General features: G+C 32.0%; 1 protein-coding gene across 2 annotated transcripts in view; it reads right to left on the reverse strand.

The window, feature by feature from the left end:
- Window positions 1-19524, reverse strand: part of LOC126885206 (RNA-binding protein 7) — a 95712-nt gene that overhangs the window by 61253 nt on the left and 14935 nt on the right. The window contains exon 2 of one of the 2 annotated variants that reach the window (XM_050651655.1): window positions 8387-8443. The exons of the other annotated variant lie outside the window; for it this stretch is intronic. Coding sequence (XP_050507612.1) covers window positions 8413-8443 — 31 coding nt within the window. The 3' untranslated portion in view covers window positions 8387-8412. The remainder of the gene's footprint in view (window positions 1-8386; window positions 8444-19524) is intronic. 2 annotated transcript variants of the gene reach the window in all.

A 19524-nucleotide genomic window follows, 5' to 3' on the forward strand; every position in this document is an offset into this window, starting at 1 on the left:
TTGTTTCCATAAACTAAGAAATTCGGCAATTTCCCTATTCTATTTTGCAAAATACATAAATATAATGTCACAACACTTGCTTACACTTTTGACTCAATGTCCGTCAACGTGTTAAAAAATGGAAAGTCCCCTACTTTATGTAAAACTTAACTTACCTTTTTTTGGTTTTAGGACCTACTCGTCACAACCCAATCGGTCCCAATAACGCTCGAGTAACTGCAAATTTAACATACTTTCGTCCCCTACTATGGTATTATAGTTCTACGAAAACTAAAACGGTGGACTTTTTTTCGTTTCTGTATTTTAATTATCGTCTTCTGAAAAAGAAATGGCCCGATTTTTATTGAAGAGTCCCGGATTTCAGGTATTTTTTCAGCCTTTTCCCGGATTCGACTGAATTGGAGTTAGTCACACTAGGTATAACACAGAACTAACCTAATACGCCAGTCAATGGGAGCAAGAATAGGATATTACCTCCGAATTCTATCCTACTGCATGGATTTTAATGAAATTTTGGGCCTAGCCTCTACTTATCTCCTAATTCAAAGTCTATCCTATGCCGATGTGTGCTTTTATCTTGGGGGTGGTTCCCACCCCTTCTCAGAGGTGGAAAATTTTTTGGTTAAAATTATCACGGAATTCGCTAGAGAACCTAATTCTAACCAAAAACTGTTCTATAATTTTTTTTTAAAAACTCGATACTTTTTGAGTTATTCGTGGTTGAAAATTTTCCATTTTCATTGAAACTTGATACCTTTTCGAACGGTTTTTTGCGAATACCTTAAAAACTATGCATCTAACTAAAAAAATTATATTCAACATTTTTGTAAGTTATAAAAAAACAAAGAGACACTTGCCTCCATAACTCTTCTAGTTATAATACAAAAAGAGATATGGTATGTGAAAATAGTTTGTTTTTTGGTACATTCTCAAATTAGTGTATTCAACTTGAAATAACAGAGAAACGGTCGGTTTTAGGTGTATAATGCTACCAATACCTTTTGTAGTGCTTGAAAAGACCTTTAAAATAAGCTATATTAAAGGTACATTACATTAATACTAAGCGAGATATGCTGGAAACAAAATTGATAACTAATGTGTTTTAAGAAAAAATGAGAAGTAATTTTAACCACCATCCACCAAAATGTAAATGCATCGTTTTTCTTCTACAATACCTTTTACTATAGTGTTATTTCTATGTTCAGAAAGTTGGACGGGTTTAAAATGAATGGTTTTTGAAAAAAAAAAAGATCAAATTATAGATGGCATTTTTAAATGTTCTTAAAAATCTTCCTTTTTCTCCATGTAACTTGAAAATGATAAGACATACAGTAACGAAAAATAAAAAGGAAATTTTTATCTGAAAAAACCTACATTTTTGTGTGGTATCTTTTTTTCATATCTCTTATCATTTTCGAGTTACATGGAGAAAAAGGAAGATTTTTAAGAAAATTTAAAAATGCGCTCTATAATTTGATCTTATTTTTTTTCAAAAACTATTCATTTTAAACCAGTCCCACTTTTTGAACATATAAATAACACTATAATAAAAAGTATTGTAGAAGGAAAACGATGTATTTAAATTCTGATGGATGAGGGGTTAAATATACTTCTCATTTCTTCTTAAAATACATTATTCATCAACTTTTTTGCAGAATATCTCGCTTAGTTTGAATGTAATCGACATTTAGTGTTGCTCATTTTAAAGGTCTTTTCAAGGACTATAAAAGTTGTAAGTATAATTATACACCTAAAATCGACCGTTTCTCTGTTATTTCAAGTCGAATACACCGATTTGAGCATGCAGCAAAAAAACAAACTCTTCTTACCTACCATATCCCTCTTTGTATTTTAACTAGAAGATTTATGAATGAACGAGGCACTTTGTTTTTTTATAACCTACAGAAATATTTTATATAGTTTTTTTGTTAGATGCATAGTTTCCGAAAAGATGTCATTGATCAATGAAAATGACCAATTTTCAACCATGAATAACTCAAAGAGTATTGAGTTTTTAAAAAATAATTATAGAACAGTTTTTGCTTAAAATTAGGTTCTCTAGCCTCTTCTGTGGCTATTTTAACCAAAACATTTTTCACTCCCGAGAAGGGGTGGGAACCACCCCCCAAGATAAAAACGCACATCGGCATAGGGTAGACTTTGTTTCATGAGCTATTCCCTACTTACTGTGAAAAGATCAAGTAAATCGATGTAGTAGGATGGAATTCGGAGCCAAATACCCTCATTGACTGCCCTATAATAACAAAGTATGTAATACAATAATAAATTCTACTATACTATCACTGCAATAATGCAGAAAATCAAAAATAAAATAAAAGAGGACAGTCTAAAACGCTCTAATTATTAGAATCGTCACCTTTTTGGCAATCAGCATCTGCCCGTTTGGTTCTATCATAAAATGCTTGACAAAAAGGGGGATCAATATTTTTTCACTAAAGCCATAATGCTATCATATTTTGCTGATTTCAGTGGTATCTTTTCCTTATAAGCCAGAGGAGCTCCGTTTAGGTCAATATTCGTTCCTGAACTTTTATTTAAAGCATATGACATTGAAGAGAAAGGATTATGTGCTTCAGTTACCGAAATATTCTCAGGGGATGCAGAATCATATTTAAATAATCTATATTTCGATAAAGTAAAAGGGCGCTTTTTAACCACGGCTTTTTAAAAAAAAAGGCTCGAGATATGTTTTGAAATCAAAGACCATGTCCTGTGTTACACGTTCCACAGTGAACTTTTTACCACAGCTTTCAACTAATGAATACCTTTCTTCGGGTACATACTTACTTACTCTTTCTTACTTACTTACTTAGTCCTAAGCCTTTCTACCTTTAGGTGTAAGGCTGGTGGAGTTGAGTTTGGCATTGTAGCCTCTATGCTTTCCGATCTTGCGTTACCTCAAGGAACAAAGGTGACATGATGCCAACTTGCGCTTTTACCCTGGGGTTGGATACCACCCCATCTCGGGGGTGAAAATTATTTTATTAAAAATAATACCATAAATCGATAGAGGGACAAATTCTAAGCAAAATTTGTTATATAAAGTTATTAACATAAATCAATACTTTTTGAGTTATTAAAGAACAAAGCTATTTTTCACGTAACTCAATAACTATAAACTTTTGCAAATAAGTTATTATTATCAAAATTGAAGATAATAATTGAATATACTCCTTACTTAAAGAACTAAACTAATGTTAGTTCAAAGTGAGCTATGGGTAATTGAATGTATATTTTTTTTTTCGACGAGTACTCAAATCTAAGTATTCAAGCTTAAATAACGGGAAAACGATGCATTTTATAAAATATGCCTGTTAAACACTTGTAAAGGCACTTCGGCATACCTATCAAATGCGCACCAGAAGAAGTTAATAGCTTCAAAATTAAGCAAGTTATGATGAAAATAAGAGAACCCTTTCGAATTTTGTAGGAAAAAGTGAAAAATAAAACATATGCCATTTTCACAAAAATTATAATTTATAGTAATTCTCACAAGAATTTCTTTATATTAGCATAAGGCATAAGTAATCATTTCAACAATTTTGACCGGTTAAGAATGCATATTTTTGAAAAAAAGATATGACTTAAAAAAATCAAATTTTTAAAATTATCGTAATTTTCATTTTCTTTTGATAACAACTTCAACAATACTCAATATACGTAAAAAATTATATATAGCCAAATTTTAGTTTTTTCTGTAACAAATATTTTACCTTCTTTACTATTTCTGTAGGGTAAAAATTAACTGAGATAGAAACGTTTAAAGCTCAAATTTTGTTGCGAGAACCATGTAACCGGGTCCATTTAACCTTTTATTTTTAAAAAAGTAAGGGGTTTAAAAGATTAATTCAACGTGGTTGACCAATATTCAATAGCCCATGGAATTAACTTTTAAATGGTGTTTAGGTGAATCTGATACCTTAAAAACTAACGGAGTTTTTTTTGACGTTTACAATAACAGAACATTTTTGACAGACTGGTTTTTATTTGTTTACATAATTTAGTTTTGATTCATTTTAGTTACAAAGCTAAGATGTTTTCTATATTCTTCGGACACCTCCTCTCTTCTTAATGGCGAAAATGCAGGACTTTGAATGTTTTCAATTAAGTTTCTATGTCTAATAAAATATGTATAATATTTAGACACTAATTTATTTACCTTTTTCCCATTCAGTACTTTCAATTTTGCGTAGTTTAGTTTTAAAAACGCCAAAAAATAATTTTCTATCACTTGTAGTTACTCAAAACTTATGTAAAATTGAAGAATATACTATTTTCTATCTTGAAATGGTATTCCCATGCAACTACAATGAGTAAAAATTACGAATTTGAAAGCCTAAATAATTGCTGACAAAGCTATGGCGCGCTATTAATCTGTTCATGCAGCTTTGGATTTTCAAATGCAAATTTGGTGTGGAATTTTCTTACCGAATACCACGCGAAGTCAAATTAATATCCGGAAATTTTTTTTTAATCATGAATATTTTTAGAAAATTTTCAAAATATTCATGATCTCAAAAAAATTCCGGAAATAATTTGACCTCTAGTGGTATTACTAGTGATAATTTTTTCACTAACTATGTATTCAGTGATTGTAATAATTTATTTGTACAACAAAAACTAATACTCAATCGAGAAAAGAGGAAAAGAGTTAAAGTGATTTTTTAATAATATATTGTTATGGAACGCTTACAATTTTGAACATCTTTAACAACAAAATACTTGGATCACAGAATATATTATCCTGATGTATTCTCTGCTTGGATCTTCCACAAATAATACACAATAAATAACTTTTTATTAAGTTCACGTCTTAAATCAATTATTTATCAAATAAATTATATATCAATACTATTTAATCAATAACACAAAATATTCCCGATGCAATGTCAAATATTTAAAATTGTCACTGATTGTCAGTGTCTGACTGACAATATATGCTGACAATATTATATTCGGCTGAGTGCGTTGTAACACAAAGATAGATTTGGAAAATATTACCACGGCATTGTGTTCATTTTTTTTCGAATCCTGAAAAAACCAATAAATATTTTTGAAAAATTTAAACGCAGAATGAAAGACTAAATTATTACAGAGGGCCGAAAGTCCCTTAGAATAAATAAAAAGTTTATTTTGAATGAGATATTTGAAATTAAAAATCACACTAAATTTTCTCATAGTTTTTCACCCCTGTAACTTATTAAAATAAACATTATAGAAGTTCTCAGGGACTTTCGGCCCTCGCTAATAACGTAGTCTTTCATTCTGCGTTTAAATTTTTCAAAAATACTTATTAGTTTTCTCAGGATTTGAAAAAAATGAATCCCCATTTGAATAGCATTGCAGCCGAAAATACGTACCGATCCTCTTAACATCACAAGGTTTTTCTAAAAAGTAGTTATTTCATTTTTTATTAGCTTCAATTTTGGTAATTATAACTACTTTTTTGTAAAAACTTTTTTGAGTTATTTGTGAAAAATCGGTTAAAACATGCATTATTCTAACGAAAAATTAAAATATTTGATCTTTAATAACTCAAAAAGTTTTGATTTATTTTAATAACTTTATATAACAAATTTTGCTTAGAATTTGTCTGTCTATCGAATTATGGGGTTATTCTTAATATAATAATTTTCACCCCGGAGAAGGGGTGGCGTCCACCCCCAAGGTAAAAGCGCAAGTTGGCACCATGTCACCTTTGTTTCTTGAGATATCGTCTAACCACTCACCAATTTTCATGCAAATCGATGGAGGTTCAACGAAATCGGAGGTAATAGTTCATATCCACCTTCAGTAACTGCACTATTAGGTTTCTTGCACTTTCCAATGTCAATCCCTTCTTCTCGACTTCTTTCCTGATTTCATCTACCCACATAACTCTTGGTATTCCTCTTTTGTTTTTCCCCTGCACTCTCGTTTCGAACACTCGTTTTGTTAGCCTCTCGTTCGACATTCTACACACGTATGACGTGTGTAGAATCTCTTTCTTACGCTTCTTTTTTTTTTCAATTTGTGCAAAATCTCGTTCACACGGTAAGAAGCTGTGACCTGGCTCAGGTAAATTGTGTATTATTTTTGAAAATCTTCCGTTCTTAACCAAAGTTAAAAGGAAATGGATCATAACAGAATTTTTGTTCTGCCCCCCGCAGTTATCAGTAAATACAGGGTGTCCAGAAACTCTACCGACAAACAAGACAGGAGATTTCTCAGGTAATTTTAAGACAATTTAACCAAATTCACCTAGTCCGAAAATGCTTCCTAAGGGAGCTAGAGCTCTGAAAATGGCGTCTTGTTTAAATTAGTTTTTCTTAAATAACTCCAGAACGCGTTTATTTAGAAAAATGAAAATTGGTGCGCATATTTATCTTCTAGAGATAAATCGATTACATTTATTGTGAATTTCTAGTACCGGTCATAGGCGTCCGTTTTGGGTAGGGTAACGGTTATTTTATGGCCTAACTTTTATGTCTTTAACTTTTAAGCATTTTTGACACAGGATTATTAAATTAGGAGGTATGCTAGTACGAAAAGGTACTCTTGCTTTAAGTTGGTAGAACAAACTGCTTTCTAGAAAAATTGATTTGAAAATTTTTTGTTTTTTGAATATCCAAAAAAAAATTCAAAAAACACCATTTAGGAAAACGAAAACTGGTACGTTTATTTATATACTAGAGACGAATCGATTTCATTAATTGCGAATATCTAGTACCGGTCATAGGCGTCCGTTTTGGGTAGGGTAACGGTTATTATTTTATGGCCTAACTTTTTTGTCTTTAATTTTTAAGAATTTTTGACTTTAGATTATTAAATTGTGAGGTATTCTAGTACTTAAAGTTTTTTTACACCGTTACAACTAAAAGTACACCGTTTTTTTTTAATTTTTTAGTTTTTTCAAATTCAAAAAACGAAAAATTTTCAAATCGATTTTTTTAGAACACGGTGTGTCCTACCGACTTAAATCAAGAGTACCTTTTAGTACTAGAATATCTCACAATATAATCCAGTATCAAAAATGCTTAAAAGCTAAAGACAAAAAAGTTATGCGATAAAATAACCGTTACCTACCCAAAACGGACGCCTATGACCGGTACTAGAAATTCACAATGGATGAAATCGATTTATCTCTGGAAGATAAATATGTGTACCAATTTTTGTTTTTCTAAATAGAAGCGTTCTGGAGGTATTTAAGAAAGACTAATTACAAGACGCCATCTTCAAAGAGCTCTAGCTCCCTTGGGAAGCATTTTCGGACTAGATAAATTGGGTTAAAATGTCTTCAAATTATATGAGGAATCTCCTGTCTTCGTTTGTCGGTAGAGTTTCTGGACACCCTGTATATGCAGAACAGTAACAGAACTTCTAATATACTTTTGTATGAAATGCCACAAAAACGATACAGTTTCTATGGAGCGTTTCTTTGCAACTGTTTCGTCAAACATAACTGACTGATTTATTATTGGAACAAGAGTAAAAAAGAGGCTTTCAAGAGATGAACTTCTTTTTGAACGTTCAGCAGCTGCTTAAGTTCGTCCGTAGAAGCAGCACCAGTCATGTGGATCACGTTTCCGGTTATTGCTCTCAATACCATCGATCCTAAAGACTATGCTATTAACATTTTTGGTGCAATAGGCATCCACGTTGTTCTACATTTTGAGTTTTTTACACAATACGTGTATGGCTTTTGCTCCAAACTGTGTGGAGGTATTTTTGAAGGCAAGAAATGTCATACACTCAATTTAGACACAAATGGTCTTTTACTGGTTTCTGCACCAAGCCCTTTAACTATGGATGGTCAGTTTGGTCTAGGCTTATTCATGGACATAGAGGGACCTTCGACAATGTAGATTTACAATTGCTGAAGCGCTCAATAGTGCGATGACTTGTCCCTGAGCCAGTAGTCTGGTGAGTTGGGTCTATGCGGGGTCTATGAGTGTGCGGGGCGAAATCAACTAGGCATATTGAAAAGGGATTTCCCCAAGGGGGAATCTTTCTCCTTAACTTTGGAATAGTGATGGATTTCCTCTTCGGAGAAATAGAGGCATGTTGGCTATGTTCAGGCATATGATGCGAAAGACCTTGTTGTGATCTTTAGTATTTAGAGGAGTTCCGCACTTGTAGGCTAAGATTAGTGGAATGGGTTTTATTGATGGTAATATACGGGTATTATGTGGTTTATGTATGAACGATATAAACAAGGGATATACAAGGTTAGATGATATAGAGGCTGCGTAGGAGAGCAGCAGTTGTTTTCGTCTTGTGCAAATAACGGATTCGCTTTAAATGTAAATTGTGATGATCGTGTAAAATAATGCAATCAAGAACGTAGTTTCAAATGCGTCACATCAAAGACAAACTAAATACTAACCTGCTTCATAACATTAGGTTTCTGCATTATTGGTTTGCAAAATATCGGCCATCGGAGCTAAAATTAATAACTTTTTTGACGTGTTTTTACATAAATGCTACACTTAACTAACATCTAGTTAAATAAAGTAAAAGCATTCATGCGAATCTAAATGAAGAAAAAAAATGTCTATAAACGACTAAGTGTATGTGTCAAACTTTGTATGGTAAAAAGAAAAAATAAAATCTATTTTATATAAATGGTACATATACAGATACAGTATGGTGCAAATGAAAGGAATACATTCGTTATTTCGTATGCTGGCGACTTTAGGGGAAAATCCCGAACAGGTCTCGAGAATAGTGGTCGTGTGTTAGCTCATTTAAAAGGCTCTTCAATTCCCTATTCAGTAAAATGAACATTAACATAATCATTTACACGGGGTGTCCAAAAATTGTTTTTAAATTAAATTAATTGGCACAAAAAGAAGAATGTAATTTATGTATTCAAAATACATTTTACTGCTGTCAGAAAACAGAAAAATGTTTTATTTGAAAAATAAACATTGATTTTCGCTTAAACGAAAGTTTCAAACTGCCAACAAGCAGGTGGGTGGCAGCTTTAACATTGAATTTAAGCGAAAATAAACATTTTTTTCTGTTTTCTGACAGCAGTAAAATGTATTTTGAATTGCATACATTCTTCTTTTTCTGTCAATTAATTCAATTTAAAAAAAATTTTTAGACACCCTGTATAAATGATTATGTTAATGTTCATATTACTGAATAGAGAATTAAATATCTTTTCAAATGAGCTAGCACACGAGCCCTATTCTCATTAAAAAAATCATAAATTACATCACCCCGTCCAGATGAATGACGTCACTAGTATGATATATATTATGTCAAAACTTCGTAATTTAAATATAAAAATCGAACTGTTTATGGATTTTTCCTTAATGTCATTATGAAATAACGAATTTATTCCTTTCGTTTGCACCATACACCACACTGTATAATATAATAATAAACAAGAATAAAAAACCGCTAAACGCCGTAAAAATGAGTGGCGCATACAATATTTCAGCTACAAAAGAGCTGATATGAATATTGCGTGGCGCGAAAATGTATTTTCATTTTGATGGAAAAAAGATGTTTCCATAATATTTGCTAAATTTGAAGTAAAACGCGCCACAAAAGAGTAACTTTGATAGAGTTTGTATTTTGAAGCTCTTTTGTGGTGCGTTTTACTTCAAATTTAGCAAATATTATGGAAACATTTTTAAAATAAAACTAGAATTTTATTTTCCATCAAAATGAAAACACATTTTCGCGCCACGTAATATTCATATCAGCTCTTTTGTAGCTGGAATATTGTATGCTCCACTCATTTTTACGGCGTTTAGCGGTTTTTTATTCTTGTATCAGGAGTTTTTCAAAGTTATTTATAAATTAAATGTATGAAGTTGAATGTACTGTTTCTCGATTCCACGTTAAGCGTTATAAATGGTCGCCTTTCTAGCATTATCTCACATATTTGATCACACTTATGAACCCTATAACTTAAAAATTCGAATTTTCCCAGATATAAGGTATACACCGTTAGACGCGTCTAGAGCCCGCCTACAAACGCTCAGTTATTGGCACAATTCGTAGGCTAAAATTTTGAGTAATTGTCGAAAAACCAAAATTTTCAAAGTTTAGTTTTTCAGTTTTTCGGCTCTACTGCGCCGTGTGTATGTCTGATCCTAACCGCTTAGGCACCATTTGAAAGCTTAACTCAACGCTATTGATTCGGTGTATTTGCGGTTTTCCTGCCTCTCCTTGAACCAAAGATATATACCCCCAAAAAATTATGCCGTTTTGTACGTGATATGAGTGGTAGGTGATTAGACATTTCTTTCCAATGTAAATAAATGATTTTTTAATTAATGTAAAAGAGGAAATTGGAACTGGAATAACAAAAACAAGTCAGATGAGTGTTATAAAGGAAATCTGTCCGAATATCCTCTTTATGTTTTTTCAAAATTAAGCACTCTATTTCAATGATATATATATATATATATATATATATATATATATATATATATATATATATATATATATATATATATATATATATATATATATATATATATATATATATATATGTTCGGAAAGGTTTCCGCGGTTAATACAATGAAACTTAAAGCTAAAATCAATATCAACAAAAGAATTAATATTAAAATTAAACTCACCAGGCTTCCCGGTTGAACCGCGTCGTTGGTTTCTAGGCCGAGCTTTCGACGTCCTCTCTGACGTCATCTTCAGGGCTTCCGGGGTCTCAGTCTCCTGAGGCTCCAGACACTACACTCACTACTCACTACTTCACTACTCACTGCAATACTGTTGTTGCTGACGCTGGGGCGGTCATTTATACCGTGGACTGGTGTGACTGACGTGGCTGTCGATGACGTGGCGGAGTGGGAATTAGCGCGAAGACGATTTGGAGAGGCGCGAAGATTTTTGACGGCGGGAATTGTATTTGTAGATGGAGCGGACGATGTTTTCTTTAGGAGGTTCAACGCGGTTCAACCCGGAAGCCTGGTGAGTTTAATTTTAATATTAATTCTTTTGTTGATATTGATTTTAGCTTTAAGTTTCATATATATATATATATATATATATATATATATATATATATATATATATATATATATATATATATATATATATATATATATATATATTCCCAACCTGAAATGGTGGATGTGTGAATTGTTCGTAAGGGGATTTTTCCACATTCTCTATTTCATTTGTTTGATATATATATATATATATATATATATATAGTAAAGTTTTGAATATTGGGGAAATCTGCAAACCAAAACTCAATGCGTATCAATTGTACGGCCTAACGTTTTCGTGAATGATTATTCACTTCTTCAGGGCTGAAATAAAGAAAATGTTAATTAGCCATATATATTCCATGCAAAATGTTAGTTTTCATTACCAATACGTAGAATTGTAGAGTTACGTTGTTAAGTAATAAAAAAGACGATATGTATAAAAACATATCTCTTTTTGTTTGAAGTAAAAAGAAAACACAACACTTCAACTTGGAAAACTATGGCTATATGGTTACAATCAATGAATTATTTACTCAAGGAACCAATTACACTAGCATATAACTACATTTTATGTTGGAAGTAACTTTACATGTAGATGAGAACAATGAATGTTTAAATATGTCCTTCTTTTTTTGAACTTTCCCGTTCGGTGTTAACTATATTGAGCGCATGCTCATGAATAGACATGTAGGTTCATTTGACCTACGCATAGAAGTACCAAACACCCAATCGGTACGGACAAAAGGTATTATTAAACAAAAATATTAAGGTTTATTTATCTAAATATTACAAGAGGATGTACCGCAACATAAGTGTCATGTTACATAATTACATATTCTATTTATTTAAAGGTTTTTTTTTTTAAATTTTTTTAAAATTATTGTTGATTATTGGCAAACAAAAATTATTTTTTATTCTAAGAACTATTAATATTGACAATTACGTATTATCAGTCAAGTTGGAGTCATGCAAATTCGATCTATGGCTGGTATCTGATCTGAGTAAAAGATGATAAATATCACTCAGATTTTTGAAGTCACCTTTAACATTAATCGAGGAATCATTAAGGAAGATATAGGACATTTCAATAAATTCCCTTTTAAATTTATTGTTCTCTTGATGAAGAACGAGGGTGTTTTCAAAGTCCATGGAATGACCTGTGGTATGGACGTGTTTAGCCAATGCACAACGGTCGGGCTGAAGACGTGAATCACTTTTGTGTAAAGTGATCCTAAATTTAAGAAGTTGAGAAGTTTGACCAATGTACGATTTGTTACAAGAAGAACAGGGAACTTTGTAGACAATATTACTAAGCTTACCTATTTCTGTTTTATCCTTAACTTTTGAAAAAAGGTTGTTAATTGTTAAAGCTGATCTGAAAGCCACATTGATTTTAAAATGATTATCATTGTTGTTATTGTTACTTTCTAAATTATTAAATATCCTAGTCAACCCCGGAGTAATATCTTTGATATAAGGTATTGAAAAATATCTATTTAAAGTTGGAGTATTAGAGACCCTGTCATTGCCTAAGCCATCAAGGTCAACATTGTTAGTCGCGGGGGAAGGTGTTAAGTCTTCATTATGGACTGTGTTAAACAAGATCTTATTTATTAGTGTGGTTGGATAAGAATTTGAGATGAACAATTTAGTTAGTATTTGCAGGTTTTTGTTATGGAAGGAAGGATCTGATAATTTGATGACTCTGCTTTTCATCTGTTTTACTAAATTAACTTTGGTGGAATGTTTGTGATATGAATGGTAGTTTAAATACCTGCCCGAATGAGTAGGTTTCTGATACCAATCAATTTTAATTATATTGTTTGCATCCCTTATCATTCTGATGTCTAGAAAGGGTACTGAAAAGTTAGTATCCTCTTTCTCTATAGTAAATTGGATATTTGGGATGAAACTGTTGAAGGTGTTTAATAATTCATCAGTTTTATCAGATGGCACAGCCAAGATTATGTCATCAACATATTTTTTGATGAAGGGAATGTTGAAGGATAAGACAGGAATGACAGTGTCTAACACATAATCCATAACATAAGCAGCAATAATAGGAGAGATCTTTGCTCCCATAGGAGTACCGAAAGTTTGTTGATAGAATTTGTTGTTAAATGAGAAATAAGTGTTAGTAAACAAAAATTCGACGATGTTGATAAAGTTGTCAAAAGAAATGGAACAACAACCTCCAATACGGTCCCAATTAGCTTCTATGACCATTAAGCTTATTCTTAAGTAAACATTACTAAATAAGGATACGACATCCAGGCTGACGAGAACATAGTTATCTGGTAATTTGTAACCATTAAATTTTTCCACCATTTGAAAAGAATCTTTTACATAATACCTATTTTCATAATCGTACGCTTTAGTAAGAATGTCTGTGACAAAGGCAGAGATGTATTCAGTAGGGGTTCCAATTGAAGCTACTATTGGACGCACTGATAGAATCGGTTTGTGGATTTTGGGCAATGCATAAAATTTTGCAATTGTGCCATTATAAGTGGTAAGTTTCTTTTTTGTGTTGTTATCGATTTGTTTAGAAACAGCTAGGGATGAAATCAGTGCATTACATTTTCTTTGTAACGTGGGAGTGGGATCAGAAGAAATAGGTTTATATGATCCATCATTATCAATAAGAGAAGAACAGAGCTCTAGATACTGTGTTTTGTCTAGAATGACAGTGACGTTTCCTTTGTCTGCTTTGGTAACCACCAGGTCAGGATTAGATTTTAGGAATTGCCTGGTTTTAAAATATAAGTTGTTGAAAAAGGTATCAACTGTATCATGAAAAAGGTAGGTAACAACTTATATTTTAAAACCAGGCAATTCCTAAAATCTAATCCTGATCTGGTGGTTACCAAAGCAGACAAAGGAAACGTCACTGTCATTCTAGACAAAACACAGTATCTAGAGCTCTGTTCTTCTCTTATTGATAATGATGGATCATATAAACCTATTTCTTCTGATCCCACTCCCACGTTACAAAGAAAATGTAATGCACTGATTTCATCCCTAGCTGTTTCTAAACAAATCGATAACAACACAAAAAAGAAACTTACCACTTATAATGGCACAATTGCAAAATTTTATGCATTGCCCAAAATCCACAAACCGATTCTATCAGTGCGTCCAATAGTAGCTTCAATTGGAACCCCTACTGAATACATCTCTGCCTTTGTCACAGACATTCTTACTAAAGCGTACGATTATGAAAATAGGTATTATGTAAAAGATTCTTTTCAAATGGTGGAAAAATTTAATGGTTACAAATTACCAGATAACTATGTTCTCGTCAGCCTGGATGTCGTATCCTTATTTAGTAATGTTTACTTAAGAATAAGCTTAATGGTCATAGAAGCTAATTGGGACCGTATTGGAGGTTGTTGTTCCATTTCTTTTGACAACTTTATCAACATCGTCGAATTTTTGTTTACTAACACTTATTTCTCATTTAACAACAAATTCTATCAACAAACTTTCGGTACTCCTATGGGAGCAAAGATCTCTCCTATTATTGCTGCTTATGTTATGGATTATGTGTTAGACACTGTCATTCCTGTCTTATCCTTCAACATTCCCTTCATCAAAAAATATGTTGATGACATAATCTTGGCTGTGCCATCTGATAAAACTGATGAATTATTAAACACCTTCAACAGTTTCATCCCAAATATCCAATTTACTATAGAGAAAGAGGATACTAACTTTTCAGTACCCTTTCTAGACATCAGAATGATAAGGGATGCAAACAATATAATTAAAATTGATTGGTATCAGAAACCTACTCATTCGGGCAGGTATTTAAACTACCATTCATATCACAAACATTCCACCAAAGTTAATTTAGTAAAACAGATGAAAAGCAGAGTCATCAAATTATCAGATCCTTCCTTCCATAACAAAAACCTGCAAATACTAACTAAATTGTTCATCTCAAATTCTTATCCAACCACACTAATAAATAAGATCTTGTTTAACACAGTCCATAATGAAGACTTAACACCTTCCCCCGCGACTAACAATGTTGACCTTGATGGCTTAGGCAATGACAGGGTCTCTAATACTCCAACTTTAAATAGATATTTTTCAATACCTTATATCAAAGATATTACTCCGGGGTTGACTAGGATATTTAATAATTTAGAAAGTAACAATAACAACAATGATAATCATTTTAAAATCAATGTGGCTTTCAGATCAGCTTTAACAATTAACAACCTTTTTTCAAAAGTTAAGGATAAAACAGAAATAGGTAAGCTTAGTAATATTGTCTACAAAGTTCCCTGTTCTTCTTGTAACAAATCGTACATTGGTCAAACTTCTCAACTTCTTAAATTTAGGATCACTTTACACAAAAGTGATTCACGTCTTCAGCCCGACCGTTGTGCATTGGCTAAACACGTCCATACCACAGGTCATTCCATGGACTTTGAAAACACCCTCGTTCTTCATCAAGAGAACAATAAATTTAAAAGGGAATTTATTGAAATGTCCTATATCTTCCTTAATGATTCCTCGATTAATGTTAAAGGTGACTTCAAAAATCTGAGTGATATTTATCATCTTTTACTCAGATCAGATACCAGCCATAGATCGAATTTGCATGACTCCAACTTGACTGATAATACGTAATTGTCAATATTAATAGTTCTTAGAATAAAAAATAATTTTTGTTTGCCAATAATCAACAATAATTTTAAAAAAATTTAAAAAAAAAAACCTTTAAATAAATAGAATATGTAATTATGTAACATGACACTTATGTTGCGGTACATCCTCTTGTAATATTTAGATAAATAAACCTTAATATTTTTGTTTAATAATACCTTTTGTCCGTACCGATTGGGTGTTTGGTACTTCTATGCGTAGGTCAAATGAACCTACATGTCTATTCATGAGCATGCGCTCAATATAGTTAACACCGAACGGGAAAGTTCAAAAAAAGAAGGACATATTTAAACATTCATTGTTCTCATCTACATGTAAAGTTACTTCCAACATAAAATGTAGTTATATGCTAGTGTAATTGGTTCCTTGAGTAAATAATTCATTGATTGTAACCATATAGCCATAGTTTTCCAAGTTGAAGTGTTGTGTTTTCTTTTTACTTCAAACAAAAAGAGATATGTTTTTATACATATCGTCTTTTTTATTACTTAACAACGTAACTCTACAATTCTACGTATTGGTAATGAAAACTAACATTTTGCATGGAATATATATGGCTAATTAACATTTTCTTTATTTCAGCCCTGAAGAAGTGAATAATCATTCACGAAAACGTTAGGCCGTACAATTGATACGCATTGAGTTTTGGTTTGCAGATTTCCCCAATATTCAAAACTTTACTGTTTAACTTATCTGCAAAGATTAATCTTTCTTTATTTTTCTTTATATATATATATATATATATATATATATATATATATATATATATATATATATATAAAGTAGTTTGGTATTATTGACTGACAATATGTAGATACAAGTTTTTATTGAGGTTGCAGTCAGTGTAAGGAGCAGGATGAGAGAAACTCTTTGTTACAATCGAGCTTTCGCAAAATTTATTTGCTTCGTCAAGATTAGCTAAAATGAGTATATAATTATAAATACAATGAAATTAAAGATAAAAGAACATTGTATAAAAAAGCACAAAAACTTACAACGTGACGTTAGTTCATTAATTTAACATTTCCACAAAACTATTTATATAATTATGTTTTGTGGAAATGTTAAATTAATGAACTAACCTCACGTTGTAAGTTTTTGTGCTTTTTTATACAATGTTCTTTTATCTTTAATTTCATTGTATTTATAATTATATACTCATTTTAGCTAATCTTGACGAAGCAAATAAATTTTGCGAAAGCTCGATTGTAACAAAGAGTTTCTCTCATCCTGCTCCTTACACTGACTGCAACCTCAATAAAAACTTGTATCTATATATATATATATATATATATATATATATATATATATATATATATATATATATATATATATATATATATATATATATATATATGCAAGGAAGTGTCAACATACCATGTTTCCGGAACATAATGGCCTGCATGATGTACCAAACTTGAACTTGCATAAATATCTGAGTGCTCTCTTTTGTAGCATAAAAAATCTGCTGAAATGATGAAGAAAACAGCTACCCCAAAAGGCAATACCATATCTCAAATTAGATTCAATCAAGACCACATAAACATTTTTTGCAATCTTGAAATCCTAATGGTGTGCAACTGATTTGACAGTAAAGCAACCTTATATCTATAAACAGTATCTATGTTTCTCAAATTTAAGTTTATTATCAATATAGAGACCTAAAAATTTGTTTACGGTGTCAGAACAAATGTCTTCATTGCCCAGAGTAATGTTGTTTAGATCATTCTTAAAAGAAATTAATTTGATCTTTGAAAAATTAAATGTCGAATGATTAGCTCTGCACCACTCTTAAGATGTTTAGCATATCACTAATAATAATCTTGTTTAGTACCTTAGAGTCCTTGTTTTGCCATAAAATTGTGGTGTCATCTGCAAATATAGTAAACCGGCCGTTAATGTCGAGGTTAATTATGGCATTAAAATATATCAAGAAAAAGATAGGACCCAAGACAGAGCCTTGAGGTACGCCACAATTAATAAAGATATTACTAGAGTAGCGCTCAATGATTGATACAGACTGACATCTGTCGTCCAAGTATGAACTGAACCACTTTAGAGCAGTGCCTCTAAAATATATCTTTTCAGTTTATTAAGAAGTATTTTGTGATTGACACAGTCAAAGGCTTTAGATAGCTCACAGAAAACCGCAGCAGCAACATAATCTTTATTTAAGTCCAAGTATAGTTTTTCCATGAATTCGAAGATGGCATTATCTATAGGTACTTTTTAATGACTGGAAACCGAATTGGAAGGAAGAAAGTAAATTGTGTTTTTGTAAGAAAGTCATCATTCGGATTTTTACCAATTTTTCTACAACCTTTGAAAGCGACGGTAACAAAAACTAGTCACGTGCAGTACTTTTCCTTTAACAGAACAAGCAACTGAAGCTTCACAAATTATTAAATCTGAAATTATTTCTTCAACTGTTACTACAATAATTATTGATGACAAGATTCCTTCTGTTATTGAATGTGATGCTTCAGATTTTTGTATTGCTGCTGCTCTTAGCTAAGGAGGAAGACCTGTTGCTTTCTTTTTAAGAACCTTATCAAAGAGTTTAAGAAATTATTCATCGGTGGAAAAAAGTCTGTCTCTTTCATGTTCAATATGCGCCACACTAGTAAGATAAAAAGTGAGAAGATTATCAGATGGCGCCTTGAACTATCATGCTAAAGTTTCGATATTCAGTACCAACCAGGAGTTGAGAATGTAGTGCCAGATACATTTTCACGAGTGTGCTGTTCAATAAATCCTCGACCAAGTCTATTTGAAATACATCAATCCTTGTGTCATCCAGGAATCACCAGAATGGTCCATTGGATAAAGACACGTAACTTACCATATACCATACCATTACCATATGAAGTCCGTGAAATGACCAATTGTTGTCCTATCTGTGCAGAAACAAAACCAAAGTTTTTGAAAACTCAAGAGAGATTAATTAAAGCTACTTCGCCTTTTGAATGATTGTCTCTGGATTTTAAAGGATCGCTTCCATCTAGATCTCGTAACAAATATATCCTAAGAATTGTTGACGAATATTCTCGATTCCCCTTTGTATATCCATATCAAGATGTTTCAGCGAAAACTGTTGTGAAGTATCTTACAAATTTCTTTTCTTTATTTGGAATGCTTAGTTACATCCATTCAGATCAAGGGAGGAGGGGGCATTTATGCCTCAAGAAGTAAAAACGTTTCTTCATTTACAAGGAATACCGGCAAGCCGAACAACATCGTATAATCCTAAAGGCAATGCCAAGACAAAAAGATATAATGGATTTATATGGAAAACTATTTATCTTGCTTGAAAATCTAAAAATTTAAAAACTGAACAGTGGGAAGTAGTTGATACAGCTCTTCATTCAATGTGTTCTCTCTTGTGTACGGCTACAAACAGTATACTCCAGGGAAATAAGCAAGAAATAGATAAATAGACCATGTTCGGAACACTGAAATATCCAGGTAGCTGACAACTTTTTAGTTGTTTAGTTATTGTAGGATGTTATAGGATGAAAACCTGCCTGTTTCCTGCCTAGAGTCCCCGTCCGTTTTTTAATTATTAACAATTTAGTGCAAAAAAGCGATTTTTTCGATTTTTTGCACTCCATTAAAAAGCTATAAATATAGTCCGTCCGCTATAACTTTTCCCATGCGGTACGATTCATTTTCAATCAAATTAAGTCAAAACAGAAAGTGAAACGTATGCCGATGTGTGTAGTACAGTGGAACCCCGTTAACTCGGATTAATCGGGACCGCGGCCGATCCGGGTTATCGAAAATCCGGGTTAGCCGGAGAAAATGGTAAAAATTAATAAAATATGGTATGCTTACAGATAAACTCCGTTATAATTGTCACACAGACACTGGTAAA

Source organism: Diabrotica virgifera, chromosome 5 (assembly GCF_917563875.1).
Source record: "Diabrotica virgifera virgifera chromosome 5, PGI_DIABVI_V3a".
NCBI classification, from domain to species: Eukaryota; Metazoa; Arthropoda; class Insecta; order Coleoptera; family Chrysomelidae; genus Diabrotica; species Diabrotica virgifera.